At 46.4% G+C, this 17,071-nt stretch overlaps 1 protein-coding gene across 1 annotated transcript in view; it reads left to right on the top strand.

Moving 5' to 3' along the window:
* The first annotated feature begins 248 nt into the window (after positions 1-248).
* Positions 249-17,071, top strand: part of LOC120023949 (octapeptide-repeat protein T2-like) — a 54,858-nt gene continuing 38,035 nt past the window's right edge. Inside the window, exon 1 of the mRNA XM_038968050.1 lies at positions 249-686. Coding sequence (XP_038823978.1) covers positions 249-686 — 438 coding nt within the window. The remainder of the gene's footprint in view (positions 687-17,071) is intronic.

Genomic DNA, 17,071 nt, shown 5'->3' with positions numbered 1-17,071 from the left:
GAATACTTTGAAACCGATTTCCAAAATTAAAATCCCTTGGAGCTGATTTGCTGGTGTTTTTACAGTCTTTTATGTCCAGCAATAAAACAAATATAATTATAATTTTTTGCTCAGAAAACTTGAGGGGCCAAATAAAAATCACCCACAGGCCAAATTTGTCCGGCGGGCCGCCAATTGGGGAACCCTGGCATAGGGTGATTGTAAAAAGGGATAACACTCAAAGTAGAGGCCATTACCTCAAAGGATTAATGGCAGAGGAAGCAGGGCAGAGGAAGGAGGACAGAGGAAGAGAGGCAGGGGTACAGAGGCAGGGGGACAGAGGAAGGGGGGCAGAGGCAGGGGGGCAGGGGGACAGAGGCAGGGGGACAGGGGAAGAGAGGCAGTGGGACAGAGGCAGGGGGACAGAGGAAGAGAGGCAGGGGGACAGAGGCAGGGGGACAGAGGCAGGGGGACAGAGGCAGGGGGCAGGGGGGCAGAAGCAGGGGGACAGAGGAAGAGAGGCAGGGGGACAGAGGAAGAGAGGCAGGGGGACAGAGCCTGGGGGACAGAGGCAGGGGGACAGAGGACGAGAGGCAGGGGGACAGAGGAAGAGAGGCAGGAGGACAGAGGCAGGGGGACAGAGGCAGGGGGACAGAGGCAGTGGCTGGCAAGCTACTTCGGACTGGCCAGGGGACAGAGCAGGGACGGTGAGTTAGCCAGAGGCAATGGTGGCTGCAGTCCAAGTGGCCATAAACATTAATAAAGCATGTAATCCCAAAGAGATTGTTTCTTTTACAATCCATTAAAGTGATGAATATAAACCCATTTTCACCAGGACATAGAGGGCTATCCTCTTAGTGGAAGTTAGGGTATGAGTAGGTGTGATGCGGACAAAAGACTAGTGCATGAAGGAGTTCACATCTACTGCAGCGTTCGCTGTAAAATATAACGCCATGTTCTTGTGTGTGTGTGTGTCTCAGGCTCGGGGGTGAATACGAGGCTAGGCCGTCTAATGTCCCTACCGCCACGGCGTTTAAGACGCAAGTCAAATGGAGATCATCTCAGAGTGTGACGATCTGTAAATCAGGCATCAGGCAAGCCCAGCCCAGCTGCTTTGTGTACATCAACAGATGGTTGTGCTCACATTCATTTGTTTGTACAGCTGTACAGGGTACAGATGGAGGCTAGGTTGTGTTACGGCGCAGCTGTGCAGACCGACAGAGGTGAACCTGATGAAACTGATAGTGAAACGCGGAACTGTTTGCACTGCATCATGAAAGAGAAAAACAAGGTTGGACGCCTGGTTTTTTTCTGTGTCCGGTTCGTTAGTCTTGTTTTTGAATATTAGAGGTAAAGTTGTGTTATGGTTCATGCTCATGCTGTGTAAGAACAGGAGTTTGGGTGTGAAGGAAAAAAACTGTTAGCTATACACTTGCATTTGCACATTTAAATAAGGTATTGACTCAACACAGCCAGCAAATACTGAGAAACATTATCCTAACTCCGCATGACAAGCTACAATATGTGGAAGATGCATTTGCCTTTTAAGATTATATTGATCATGATATGCTGCAGTCAGTCCAGCTAACAAGCTATGTTCCAATAACGTTGCGGCAATGACTTTGGAATGTCCTCTGTAACTATGTCATGTAAGCGGAAATACAAAATGAAATTATGCTCTCTTATTACTTTGCAGCCTACCTTGTCAGCTTGGGGATTCGATCTAGCAACCTTTCGGTTACTGGCCCAACGCTCGAATCACTAGGCTAGACTCTCTGGTGGGAATGTCTCTAGCCTGGTCCCAGATCAGTTTGTGCTGGCAAGACAGCACAATCAGTTGCGGGACCAAGCTAGAACGCCCCCAGGCGCAAGCAGTGTTTGCTGTGCAGGTGTAATTACATTCTATACTCTGGGTGTAATTTAGTCAGGTCCACAGTGTCAGCAAACAGGCTGGTGTTCTGTGGTCCCTCTATGCTGTCTCAGAACACTGGGTTATTTAATTACACACACACACACACACACACACACACACACACAAGTACGAGCAGTCACGGTCACGCAAGCAAGCACACACACAGCCACACATTCGCTCTCTCTGTCTTTCCCTCTCTCGCTCTCTCTCTCACACACATACTATGTGTGTGTGTGCCCGTGCAAACACAAACACTCAGTGCCCGCTCACCCCCCCCCCCCCCCCTCGTTTGTCCCCTGCTGCCCCCCTGCCCTGCTACAAGCCCTCACGGCTCAGTGACAGGGGTCACTGCCACAGTGAATTAACCCTGCTGTCTGGGTCTCTGTGACCTGCTTGTCGGACATTATTGCCTGTGTGGTCGTGCATCTCGCCCCATTGAGCATGGAGCTGTATAGCAGCAGTAGCGGGCCTAGGTGGGTGAAATGTACTAGATCAGTGCTTGTCGACTTTTTTTGTACCAGGCTGTGGTACAAAAACTGACTGAATTGGTTTCAGTGAACCATCTGACGAACCAGTCAGCAACACCCTCGGGACCGATACTGGTCTGCAAACCACAGGTTGAGCAACACTATATTAGGCTAGCTGGGGTAGAAAGCTAAGCAGTTGGTCTGGCTGGTCTGAACTGGTCATTTCTGGTCTGGACTGGTCTGGCTTGTCTACTGACTGGGGAAAATCAGCCTGCTTGATTTGACTGCGGGCAGTAGCTCTACTAGCTGCAGCAGCTGGCTGCTGTGTCACTGCCTCTGGGCTCTGAGCTGTGGCTCCTTGACTGCTATGGCTCCTGTGTCACTTGAGACACCACGGCTCCTCTCCCACTGCTGCAATAAGACTTTCTGCGCTGCTGAGAGAATGCAAGGACACACACAAACCCACACACACACACTAACACACACAGGCTGCCGCTAGTGCTGTGTTTGTGTGTGATGTTTATGCGACATTTGTGCCATGTTGGTGCGCATATCTGAGTCTGTGTCTCTGTGTGTCGATCCCAGTTCAGTGATTAGCATGTTCTCTTTAGCTGTTCCATTTCTTTCTCAAGGCATCCTGAGAGCAGCAGAAGCGCTCTGTAATTAGCCTGGAAAAGCATTGAAAAACATCAACAAACAAAGATGAAACAATCCACGCCTAGCCTTCATTTTGCTACTGAGCACTATCATCATTACAACTAGATATTTTCAGTTTCCACAGGTGTAAGCTTATTCGCTAATTACAAACAAGCAACCCGACTCACTCTGGCCTTGAACAACATCAAAACATCAGGCATGTTCCAATAAGGAGTAAAACCCATATAACGTTTTATATAATGGTTTTGGGTGCCAGATTGGGCTTGTTGGTTATTATTAGTTGGACCTTGGACCCATCCATATCCACAGCTCTCTGTCCAACTGCAGGAGGTACCCAGTATTAGCGCCCATGGTTTCATCTGAGAGCCAGACAGAGGGAGAGGGATGGCTGCAGCAGCCCTGGTAGAAAGCAATAATGAGGGAAAGAATCATCCAGCCAACCCATCCAACTCCAGCCCTCCAATGGCAGACATGTTGGGTAAAAGAGATGGCTATATGTGATAAACAGATAGCTCTCACTATATATAGGTGTCTCTTTTTCTCTCCTTCCCCTTTTCGCCCTTTCTTTTTTTCTCATAACTCTTCCCCTATTCTCTCGCTTCCCCCTCTCTCTCTCTCTACCCTTCCCTCGCTCCTTCTTGTTCTCAATGTTTTTTCTGCCCTGGAAATCTTTACTTTTTGCATGAGTTCACCATGAGAAATAAGAACGAGTATTCATGATGTTTCATCCTGCACCATACAACCTTCTGAAGGTTATGTTCAGACCTGGCAAGTTAATAATATTATTCATATGCTACTCTATCTATAATCATTGTAAAAGGCTACATTTATTTTGTTGGATTTGGAGACTCAGTAGGAATCATAATGTATCTGTTAGGTATCGGAGCTGTGGAGCTAGGAGATATGGTCTGTTTATCAAAACAGGAGTGTGACTATCACATGTTGAATATAAGCGCAGGGTAGACCTACACAACATCACATCATTCAGTTTTCATATCTAACAACGCAGAGGAACGGAGCGAACTTAGGAATACCAAGAGAAGTCCACAACTAACTGTAAACAGACAGACAACAAGCTTTCATTTTAAAAGACATTTTAGAGTATTAGTCTGGTGGCAGACCTGTGTTGAAATAGCTACACTCTAAGAAAAAAGGGTTCCAAAAGGGTTCTTCGGCTGTCCCCATAGGAGAACCCTTTTGGGTTCCATGTAGAACCCTCTGTGGAAAATGTTCTACATGGCACCCAAAAGGGTTTAACCTTTTTTCTAAGAGTGTAGTATTTGAAATCCTATAAATACTTTGAGCATTTGATTGAGTTTGTCTGGAGTACCAGATTACCTGTGGAACTGTTGCATTGGTTCTATTGCGCCAGGCGAACTCAAATAAATAACAGCTAAAGTACTTGAAAGAAAACAAATAGTATTGGAACGCAGGTCTGTCTGGTGATGGTCTTTTCCAAACCATGTCAGAAGCCTCTGTGTCAAATCAAATCCAAGTTTATTTGTCACGTGCGCCGAATACAACAGGTGTAGACCTTACGGTGAAATACTTACATACAGGCTCTAACGGTGCTCCTTTTCCTGTAGCCCACAATCATCTCCTTAGTCTTGGTTACGTTGAGGGATAGGTTGTTATTCTGGCACCACCCGGCCAGGTCTCTGACCTCCTCCCTATAGGCTGCCTCGTCGTTGTCGGTGATCAGGCCTACCACTGTTGTGTCGTCTGCAAACTTAATGATGGTGTTGGAGTCGTGCCTGGCCATGCAGTCATGGGTGAACAGGGAGTACAGGAGGGGACTGAGCACGCACCCCTGGGGAGCTCCAGTGTTGAGGATCAGAGTGGCAGATGTGTGGCTACCTACCCTTACCACCTGGGGGCGGCCCGTCAGGAAGTCCAGGATCCAGTTGCAGAGGGAGGTGTTTAGTCCCAGGTTCCTTAGTTTAGTGATGAGCTTTGAGGGTACTATGGTGTTGAACGCTGAGCTATAGTCAATGAATAGCATTCTCACATAGGTGTTCCTTTTGTCCAGGTGGGAAAGGGCAGTGTGGAGTGCAATAGCGATTGCATCATCTGTGGATCTGTTTGGGCAGTATGCAAATTCACATCAAATCAAATGTATTTATATAGCCCTTCTTACATCACCTGATATCTCAAAGTGCTGTACAGAAACCCAGCCTAAAACCCCAAACAGCAAGCAATGCAGGTGTAGAAGCACGGTGGCTAGGAAAAACTCCCTAGAAAGGCCAAAACCTAAGAAGAAACCAAGAGAGGAACCAGGCTATGAGGGGTGGCCAGTGCTCTTCTGGCTGTGCCGGGTGGAGATTATAACAGAACATGGCCAAGATGTTCAAATGTTCATAAATGACCAGCATGGTCAAATAATAATAATCACAGTAGTTGTCGAGGGTGCAACAAGTCAGCACCTCTGGAGTAAATGTCAGTTGGCTTTTCATAGCCGATCATTTGGAGTATCTCTACCGCTCCTGCTGTCTCTAGAGAGTTGAAAACAGCAGGTCTGGGACAGGTAGCACGTCCAGTGAACAGGTCAGGGTTCCATAGCCGCAGGCAGAACAGTTGAAACTGGAGCAGCAGCACGGCCAGGTGGACTGGGGACAGCAAGGAGTCATCATGCCAGGTACTCCTGAGGCATGGTCCTAGGGCTCAGGTCCTCCGAGAGAGAGAAAGAGAGAAATAATTAGAGAGAGCATACTTAAATTCACACAGGACACCGGATAAGACAGGAGAAGTACTCCACATATAACAGACTGACCCTAACCCCCCGACACATAAACTACTGCAGCATAAATACTGAAGGCTGAGACAGGAGGGGTCAGGAGACACTGTGGCCCCATCCGATGATACCCCGGGACAGGGCCAAACAGGCAGGATATAACCCCACCCACTTTGCCAAAGCACAGCCCCCACACCACTAGAGGGATATCTTCAACCACCAACTTACCATCCTGAGACAAGGCCGAGTATAGCCCACAAAGATCTCCGCCACGGCACAACCCAAGGGGGGGCGCCAACCCAGACAGGAAGATCACGTCAGTGACTCAACCCACTCAAGTGATACACCCCTCCTAGGGACGGTATGGAAGAGCACCAGTAAGCCAGTGACGCAGCCCCTGTAATAGGGTTAGAGGCAGAGAATCCCAGTGGAGAGAGGGGAACCGGCCAGGCAGAGACAGCAAGGGTGGTTCGTTGCTCCAGAGCCTTTCCATTCACCTTCACACTCCTGGGCCAGACTACACTCAATCATATGACCTACTGAAGATATGAGTCTTCAGTAAAGACTTAAAGGTTGAGACCGAGTCTGCGTCTCCCACATTGGTAGGCAGACCATTCCATAAAAACTGAGCTCTATAGGAGAAAGCCCTGCCTCCAGCTGTTTGCTTAGAAATTCTAGGGACAATTAGGAGGCCTGCGTCTTGTGACCGTAGCGTACGTGTAGGTATGTACGGCAGGACCAAATCGGAAAGATAGGTAGGAGCAAGCCCATGTAATGCTTTGTAGGTTAGCAGTAATACCTTGAAATCAGCCCTTGCCTTAACAGGAAGCCAGTGTAGGGAGGCTAGCACTGGAGTAATATGATAACATTTTTGGTTTTAGTCAGGATTCTAGCAGCCGTATTTAGCACTAACTGAAGTTTATTTAGAGCTTTATCTGGGTAGCCGGAAAGTAGAGCATTGCAGTAGTCTAACCTAGAAGTAACAAAAGCATGGATACATTTTTCTGCATCATTTTTGGACATAAAGTTTCTGATTTTTGCAATGTTACGTAGATGGAAAAAAGCTGTCCTTGAAACAGTCTTGATATGTTCATCAAAAGAGAGATCAGGGTCCAGAGTAACGCCGAGGTCCTTCACAGTTTTATTTGAGACGACTGTACAACCATCAAGATTAATTGTCAGATTTAACAGAAGATTTCTTTGTTTCTTGGGACCTAGAACAAGCATGTCTGTTTTGTCCGAGTTTAATGTCTGTTTGTGTCCGAGCCATCCACTTCCTTATGTCTGAAACACAGGCTTCTAGCGAGGGCAATTTTGGGGCTTCATCATGTTTCATTGAAATGTATAGCTGTGTGTCATCCGCATAGCAGTGAAAGTTAACATTATGTTTTCGAATGACATCGCCAAGAGTTAAAATATATAGTGAAAACAATAGTGGTCCTAAAACGGAACCTTGAGGAACACCAAAATATACAGTTGATTTGTCAGAGGACAAACCATTCACAGAGACAAACTGATATCTTTCCGACAGATAAGATCTAAACCAGGCCAGAACTTGTCCATGTAGACCAATTTGGGTTTCCAATCTTTCCAGAAGAATGTGGTGATCGATGGTATCAAAAGCAGCACTAAGGTCTAGGAGCATGAGGACAGTGTCACGTTCCTGACCTGTTTTCCCTTGTTTTGTATTTATTTAGTATGGTCAGGGCGTCAGTTGGGTGGGTTGTCTATGTGTGATTTTCTATGTTGGGATTTTGTGTGTTCGGCCTGGTATGATTCTCAATCAGAGGCAGCTGTCAATCGTTGTCCCTGATTGAGAATCATACTTAGGCAGCCGGGGTTTCACGTGTGTTTTGGTGGGTGTTTGTCTACCGTGTTAGTGTTTTCACCACACGGTACTGTTTCGGTTTTCTGCACTTCGTTTATTGTTTTTGTATTTCAGTGTTCAGCTTCGGTTTTATTAAATCATCATGAGCACGAACCACTCTGCATATTGGTCCGATCCTTCTCGCCTCTCCTCGTCCGATGAGGAGGACGACAGAGACTATCGTTACAGAAACACCCACCAACAAAGGACCAAGCAGAGTGGAAAAGGGCAGCGACAGCAGCAACAGCAGCGGAGAAAAACCCAGGACTCATGGACATGGGAAGACGTTTTGGAGGGCAAGGGTTGCTACACATGGGAGGAGATCCTGGCTGGAAAGGATCGCCTCCCATGGGAACAGCTGGAGGCAGCTAGGAGAGCGTAGGCAACCGGAGAGAGGAACCGGCGTTATGAAGGTACACGGCTAGCACGGAAGCCCGAGAGTCAGACCCAAAAATTTCTTGGGGGGGGGCACACGCGGAGTGTGGCAAAGCCGGGTAGGAGACCTGAGCCAACTCCCCGTGCTTACCGTGGAGTGAGAGGGCGTCGTACTGGTCAGACACCGTGTTATGCGGTGGGGCGCACGGTGTCCCCAGTATGCGTGCTTAGCCCAGTGCGGGCTATTCCACCTCGCCGCACTGGTAGGGCTAGGTTGGGCATGGAGCCAGGTGTCATGAAGCCGGCCCAACGCATCTGGTCTCCAGTGCGTCTTCTCGGGCCGGCGTACATGGCACCAGCCTTACAAATGGTGTACCCGGTTCGCCAGCATAGCCCAGTGCGGGCTATTCCACCTCGCCGCACTGGCAGGGCTACGGGGACCATTCAACCAGGTAAGGTTGGGCAGGTTCGGTGCTCAAGAGCTCGTGTACTCCTTCACGGTCTGGTATATCCGGTGCCACCTCCACGTACCAGTCCTCCGGTGGCAGCCCCCCGCACCAGGCTGTCTCTCCGGGTTCTCGCTCCAGTTGCTCCCACCTGTCCAGCGCTGCCAGAGCCTTCCTCTTCTCCAGCGCAGCCAGAGTCTGAGCTGCCTGCCTGCCCAGCGCTGTCTGAGCTGCCTGACTGCCCAGCGCTGTCTGAGCTGCCTGCCTGCCCAGCGTCATCTGAGCCGCCCGTCTGTCCCGAGCCGTCTGTCCCGAGCCGTCAGAGCCGCCCGTCTGTCCCGAGCCGTCAGAGCCGCCCGTCTGTCCCGAGCCGTCAGAGCCGCCCGTCTGTCCCGAGCCGCTAGAGCCGTCCGCCAGACAGGAGCAGCCAGAGCCGCCCGCCAGCCAGGGTCTGCCAGAGCCGTCCGCCAGACAGGAGCAGCCAGAGCTGCCCGCCAGCCAGGATCTGCCAGAGCCGTCTGCCAGTCATGAGCTGCCCTTCAGTCCGGAGCTGCCCCTCAGTCCGGAGCTGCCCCTTAGTCCGGTGCTGCCCCTTGGTTCAGTGGGGTTGATATGGAGGGTGGTTGTTAGGAGGAGGCCACGGGGGCAATTAAGGAGGCGGACAAAAACATTGTTAAAGTGGGGTCCACGTCCCGCGCCAGAGCCGCCACCGCGAACAGACGCCCACCCAGACCCTCCCCTAGAGTTTTAGGTGGTGCGCCCGGAGTTCGCACCTTGAGGGGGGGGTTCTGTCACGTTCCTGACCTGTTTTCCCTTGTTTTGTATTTATTTAGTATGGTCAGGGCGTGAGTTGGGTGGGTTGTCTATGTGTGATTTTCTATGTTGGGATTTTGTGTGTTCGGCCTGGTATGATTCTCAATCAGAGGCAGCTGTCAATCGTTGTCCCTGATTGAGAATCATACTTAGGCAGCCGGGGTTTCACGTGTGTTTTGGTGGGTGTTTGTCTACCGTGTTAGTGTTTTCACCACACGGTACTGTTTCGGTTTTCTGCACTTCGTTTATTGTTTTTGTATTTCAGTGTTCAGTTTCGGTTTTATTAATTAAATCATCATGAGCACGAACCACTCTGCATATTGGTCCGATCCTTCTCGCCTCTCCTCGTCCGATGAGGAGGACGACAGAGACTATCGTTACAGACAGATGCAGAGCCACGGTCTGACGCCATTAACCTCTAATTCCTCCCAAACCCGGATCCGGGAGCACCCCCATCAGTAAAAAAGCTGACTAGCATAGCCTAGCATAGCGTCACAAGTAAATACTAGCATCTAAATATCATTAAATCACAAGTCCAAGACACCAGATGAAAGATACACATCTTGTGAATCCAGCCATCATTTCTGATTTTTAAAATGTTTTACAGGGAAGACACAATATGTAAATCTATTAGCTAAGACTATTAGCAAATCTATTAGCAAAGACACCACTTTTTTTACTCCACCATTTTTTTACTGCATCAGTAGCTATCACAAATTCGACCAAATAAAGATATAAATAGCCACTAACCAAGAAACAACTTCATCAGATGACAGTCTGATAACATGTTTATTGTATAGCATATGTTTTGTTAGAAAAATGTGCATATTTCAGGTATAAATCATAGTTTACCATTGCAGCCACCATCACAACTCTCACCAAAGCGACTAGAATAACTACAGAGAGCAACGTGAATTACCTAAATACTCATCATAAAACATTTCCGGAAAAATACACAGCGTACAGCAAATGAAAGACAAACATCTTGTGAATCCAGCCAATATTTCAGATTTTTTAAGTGTTTTACAGCGAAAACACAATATAGCATTATATTAGCTTACCACAATAGCCAGAAACACAACACCATTTACCAGCAGCAAAGGTTAGCGATCGTAACAAGCAAGCAAAAGATATATAATTTGACTAACGTTCATAAACTTCTTCAGATGACAGTCCTGTAACATCATATTACACAATGCATATAGGGTTTGTTCGTAAATGTGCATATGTAGCGGCACAAATCGTGGTTATACAATGTGAGTAGTGGCCAAAACTTCAAGCAATCTGTCCGGCACCATCTTGGAGAGGCACCTAATCTAATCGAAAACTATTCATAAACTCGACTAAAAAATACAGGTTGGACAGCAAATGAAAGATACATTAGTTCTTAATGCAACCGCTGTGTTAGATTTTTTAAATGAACGTTACTGCACAATACAGCGTGCGCTAAAGCGAGACCGCACCGAAATTCATGGCGGAATTATTGTTTAACATTTGTCAACATAAATACGAATTAACAGCATAAAGACTTCTTACTATTTGACGAGCTTCCATCAGAATCTTGGGCAAGGTGTCCTTTCTCCAGAACAATTGTCTTTTGGTTGAAAGATGTCCTCTTCTCCTGTAGAAATAGCAGCTAACGCTAGCTATGTGCAGGAGAGGTGTCCAACTCGTGAAAGCGCGTGACAAAGAATTCCAGAAAATCGCAATAAACTGCTATAAGTCGGTTTAAATTAACTACCTTATGAAGTTTTTAAGACAAAAATCAAATTAAATCAGAGCCGGAGATATAGAACTGCTAAAACGAAAGCTTTTCAGGACGCCATTGTGATGTCCCTCCTGCGCCAGGCGCCCCGTTGAAAAGGTCGGACCTTCCGTTCCACGGGCTTTTATAGTGCCCCAGATGGTGCAATCCACTCCATTCAAATTCTCACCGCTTACTGACATCTAGAGGAAGGTGTATGCAGTGCATGTAGCCCCATAGCTTACATGGGAATTTATAAACTGACCCCAGAACAGAGACCTCGATTTCAGAAATCTCACTCCTTGACAGGAAGTGTGCTGCAGAATGAGTTCTGTTTCACTCAGAGAAATAATTCAAACGGTTTTAGAAACTAGAGAGTGTTTTCTATCCAATAGTAATAATAATATGCATATTGTACGAGCAAGAATTGAGTACGAGGCAGTTTAATTTGGGAACGAATTTTTACAAAGTCGAAATGGCGCCCCCCTATTGACAAGAAGTTAAAAGGTAATTTACCACCTTCAAAAGTGCAGTCTCAGTGCTATGATGGGGTCTAAAACCAGACTGAAGCATTTCGTATACATTGTTCGTCTTCAGGAAGGCAGTGAGTTGCTGCGCAACAGCTTTTTCTAAAATTTTTGAGAGGAATGGAAGATTCGATATAGGCCGATAGTTTTATATTTTCTGGGTCAAGGTTTGGCTTTTTCAAGAAAGGCTTTATTACTGCCACTTTTAGTGAGTTTGATACACATCCGGTGGATAGAGAGCCGTTTATTATGTTCAACATAGGAGGGCCAAGCACAGGAAGCAGCTCTTTCAGTAGTTTAGTTGGAATAGGGTCCAGTATGCAGCTTGAAGGTTTAGAGGCCATGATTATTTTCATCATTGTGTCAAAAGATATAGTACTAAAACACTTGAGTGTCTCTCTTGATCCTAGGTCCTGGCAGAGTTGTGCAGACTCAGGACAACTGAGCTTTGGAGGAATACGCAGATTTAAAGAGGAGTCCGTAATTTGCTTTCTAATGATCATGATCTTTTCCTCAAAGAAGTTCATGAATTTATTACTGCTGAAGTGAAAGCCATCCTCTCTTGGGGAATGCTGCTTTTTAGTAAGCTTTGCGACAGTATCAAAAATAAATTTTGGATTGTTCTTATTTTCCTCAATTAAGTTGGAAAAATAGGATGATCGAGCAGCAGTGAGGGCTCTTCGATACTGCACGGAACTGTCTTTCCAAGCTAGTCAGAAGACTTCCAGTTTGGTGTGGCGCCATTTCCGTTCCAATTTTCTGGAAGCTTGCTTCAGAGCTTGGGTATTTTCTGTATACCAGGGAGCTAGTTTCTTATGACAAATGTTTTTAGTTTTTAGGGGTGCAACTGCATCTAGGGTATTGCGCAAGGTTAAATTGAGTTCCTCAGTTAGGTTGTTAACTGATTTTTGTCCTCTGACGTCCTTGGGTAGGCAGAGGGAGTCTGAAAGGGCATCAAGGAATCTTTGGGTTGTCTGAGAATTTATAGCAGGACTTTTGATGCTCCTTGGTTGGGGTCTGAGCAGATTATTTGTTGCGATTGCAAACGTAATAAAATGGTGGCCCGATAGTCCAGGATTATGAGGAAAAACATTAAGATCTACAACATTTATTCCATGGGACAAAGCTAGGTCCAGAGTATGACTGCGACAGTGAGTAGGTCCAGAGACATGTTGGACAAAACCCACTGAGTCGATGATGGCTCCGAAAGCCTTTTGGAGTTGGTCTGTGGACTTTTCCATGTGAATATTAAAATCACCAAAAATTAGAATATTATCTGCTATGACTACTTTGTCCAATAGGAATTCAGGGAACTCCGTGAGGAACGCTGTATATGGCCCAGGAGGCCTGTAAACAGTAGCTATACAAAGTGATTGAGTAGGCTTCATAGCTTTCATGAATAGAAGCTCAAAAGACAAAAACTTTTTTTGTAAATTGAAATTTGCTATCGTAAATGTTAGCAACACCTCCGCCTTTGCGGGATGCACAGGGGATATGGTCACTAGTGTAACCAGGGGATGAGGCCTCATTTAACACAGTAAATTCATCAGGCTTAAGCCATGTTTCAGTCAGGCCAATCACATCAAGATTATGATCAGTGATAAGTTCATTGACTATAACTGCCTTTGAAGTGAGGGATCTAACATTAAGTAGCCCTATTTTGAGATGTGAGGTATCACGATCTCTTTCAATAATGGCAGGAATGGAGGAGGTCTTTATTCTAGTGAGATTGCTAAGGCGAACACCGCCATGTTTAGTTTTGCCCAACCTAGGTTGAGGCACAAACACAACCTCAATGGGGATAGCTGAGCTGACTACACTGACTGTGGTAGTGACAGACTCCACTAAGCTGGCAGGCTGGCTAACAGTCTGCTGCCTGGCCTGCACCCTATTTCATTGTGGAGTTAGAGGAGTTAGAGCCCTGTCTATGTTGGTAGATAAGATGAGAGCACCCCTCCAGCTAGGATGGAGTCCGTCACTCCTCAGCAGGCCAGGCTTGGTCCTGTTTGTGGGTGAGTCCCAGAAAGAGGGCCAATTACCTACAAATTCTATCTTTTGGGAGGGGCAGAAAACAGTTTTCAACCAGCGATTGAGTTGTGAGACTCTGCTGTAGAGCTCATCACTCCCCCTAACTGGGAGGGGGCCAGAGACAATTATTCGATGCCGACACATCTTTCTAGCTGATTTACACGCTGAAGCTATGTTGCGCTTGGTGACCTCTGACTGTGTCATCCTAATATCGTTGGTGCCGACGTGGATAACAATATCGCTATATTCTCTACACTCGCCAGTTTTAGCCTTAGCCAGCACCATCTTCAGATTAGCCTTAACGGCGGTAGCCCTGCCCCCTGGTAAACAGTGTATGCTCGCTGAATGATTCGTTTTAAGTCTAATACTGCGGTTAATGGAGTCGCCAATGACTAGGGTTTTCAATTTGTCAGAGCTAATCAGACCCCGTAACAGGAGGAGTAGAGACGGCTCGGCCTCAGGCTCCGACACGCTGCTTAATGGGGAAAACCGGTTGAAAGTTTGTCGGCTGAATGAGCGACACCGGTTGAGCATTCCTACAGCATTTCCCTCCAGAAGCCATGAGAAAGTTGTCCGGGTGCGGGGACCGTGCGAGGGGATTTATACTAACGTTACTATCTGTACTTACTGGTGGCACAGACGCTGTTTCATCCTTTCCTACACTGACATTACCCTTGCCTAACGATTGCCTCTGAAGCTGGGCTTGCAGCACAGCTATCCTCGCCGTAAGGCGATCGTTCTCCTGTATATTATGAGTACAGCGACTGCAATTAGAAGGCATCATGTTAATGTTACTACTTAGCTGGAAGTCCTGACGAACCATGTCCAGATAAAGCGTACGGAGTGAAAAAGTTGAATGAACAAAACAAAGTTGAATGAGGGAAAAACAAAAAATATAAACGGTAATTAAAAAGTAAAAACCGTAAAGTTGTCAGGTAGCAAAGTAAGGTTGGCAACAAAACGCACAGCAACACGTAAACAAATCGGAGTGAGTCTAGGGTTTTTGGGATAATGGTGTTGATGTGAGCCATTACCAGCCTTTCAAAGCACTTCATGGCTGCGGACGTGAGTGCTACGGGTCTGTAGTCATTTAGGCAGGTTGCCTTTGTGTTCTTGGGCACAGGGACTATGGTGGTCTGCTTAAAACATGTTGGTATTACAGACTCAATTAGGGAGAGCGTGATCACACAGTCGTCTGGAACAGCTGATGCTCTCATGCATGCCTCAGTGTTGCTTGCCTCGAAGCGAGCATAGAAGTGATTTAGCTCGTCTGGTAGGCTCGTGTCACTGGGCAGCTCGCGGCTGTGCTTCCCTTTGTAGTCTGTAATAGTTTACAAGCCCTGCCACATCCGACGAGCGTTGGAGCCGGTGTAGTATGATTCGATCTTAGCCCTGTATTGACGCTTTGCCTGTTTGATGGTTCGTCGCAGGGCATAGCGGGATTTCTTGTAAGCTTCCGGGTTAGAGTCCCGCACCTTGAAAGCGGCAGCTCTACCCTTTAGCTCAGTGACAATGTTTCCTGTAATCCATGGCTTCTGGTTTTGGTATGTACGTACAGTCACTGTGGGGACGACGTCCTCGATGCACATATTGATAAAGCCAGTGACTGATGTGGTGTATTCCTCAATGTCATCGGAAGAATCCTGGAACATGTTCCAGTCTGTGATAGCAAAACAGTCCTGTAGTTTAGCATCTGCTTCATCTGACCACTTTTTTATAGACCGAGTCACTGGTCTATCACTGGTCTCTTTCATTTTTGCTTGTAAGCAGGAATCAGGAGGATAAAGTTGTGTTCGGATTTACCAAATGGAGGGCGAGGGAGAGCTTTGTACGTGTCTCTGTGTGTGGAGTTCAGGTGATCTGAATTTTTTTCCCCTCTGGTTGCACATTTAACATGTTGATAGAGATTTGGTAGAACTGATTTAAGTTTCCCTGCATTAAAGTCTCCGGCTACTAGTAGCGCCGCCTCTGGGTGAGTGGTTTCCTGTTTGCTTATTTCCTTATACAGCTGACTGAGTGCGGTCTTAGTGCCAGCATCTGTTTGTGGTGGTAAATAAACAGCCACGAAAAGTATAGCTGAGAACTCTCTAGGCAAGTAGTGTGAACTGCAATGTATCACAATATACTCTACTTCAGGCGAGCAAAATCTAGAGACTTCCTTAGATTTCGTGCACCAGCTGTTGTTTACAAATATGCACAGACCGCCCCCCCTCGTCTTACCGGAGTGTGCTGTTCTATCCTGCCGGTGCAGCGTATATCCCGCTAGCTGAATATCCATGTCGTCATTCAGCCACGATTCCGTGAAACACAGGATATTACAGTGTTTGATGTCCCATTGGTAGGATATTCGTGATCGTACATCGTCTAATTTATTGTCCAATGATTGCACGTTGGCGAGTAATATTGATGGTAATGGCAGCTTTCCTACTCGCCTTCTGTGGGTCCTGACGAGGCATCCGGCTCTTCGTCCTCTGTACCTGCGTCACTTCCTCTTGCGAATAACTGGGATGTCGGCCCTGCCAGGTATTTGGAGAATATCATGCGAGTCTTGCTTGTTGTTGAAAAAATCTTAATCTAATCCGAGGTGAGTGATCGCTGTCCTGATATCCAGAAGCTCTTTTCTGCCGTAAGATACGTTTGCAAAAACATTATGTACAAAATAAGTTAAAAAATAACGCAGAGAAAAAAAACACATAGTAGCACAATTGGTTGGGCGCCCGTAAAACTGCTGCCATTTCTTCCGGCGCCATGTAATATATATGTAATATGTAGAAATAGCTCTGCTATTTCCTGGTGTCTGAAACGTTTGTCTGATTTCAATTTATGTGACAAAACAAGCACTGTAGAGAATCATTGTGCATTCTAAACCCCTGTGAAATATCTTTTGAATAATCAAAAATATTGTATTTTCAGCTGATGTACAAAACAGAAAGTAAAAAAAAAATCTAAAACATGACACTTACGGAGGAGAAGCATAGAAAATATTGCTAATAGAACAGGGACCGTATCCACAAAGCAGATCAGAAAAGGTCTTAGGAATCCTGTTAAAACCTGTTTTAAGACAACAACAAACAAAAAAACTCCCAGCTCAGAGTAGGTTTTAGGATGACACTGCTCAGCCAGGAGTAAAATCAACTCGTAAATGTTTCTCAGCTGGTAAACACAACAGTTTGAGGTACCGCAAAGGAAAAATAATGATGACGCTCATTGACATTGTTGCAAATTATGGGAATTAACCAATCGTGATGAGGCATCGCCAGCTGTGCACGCTTCAGACAAGCACGGTGAATGTGACTGTCAAATTTTGGTAAAATTAGGAACGCACCGATATTACATTTTTGGCCGATACAAATATCCAATATTTTCCCTGACAATTTTTTTTAAACATTTTTGCGGCCTTTTAAGCATTTTAGTACAGTTAAATAGTTGAAACACACACACACACACACACACACACACACACACACACACACACACACACACACACACACACACACACACACACACACACACACACACACACAC

This window comes from Salvelinus namaycush, chromosome 29 (assembly GCF_016432855.1).
Source record: "Salvelinus namaycush isolate Seneca chromosome 29, SaNama_1.0, whole genome shotgun sequence".
Lineage (NCBI taxonomy): Eukaryota > Metazoa > Chordata > Actinopteri > Salmoniformes > Salmonidae > Salvelinus > Salvelinus namaycush.
Note: the sequence above shows the minus strand (reverse complement) of the source record. Positions and strands in the feature narration are given on the sequence as shown.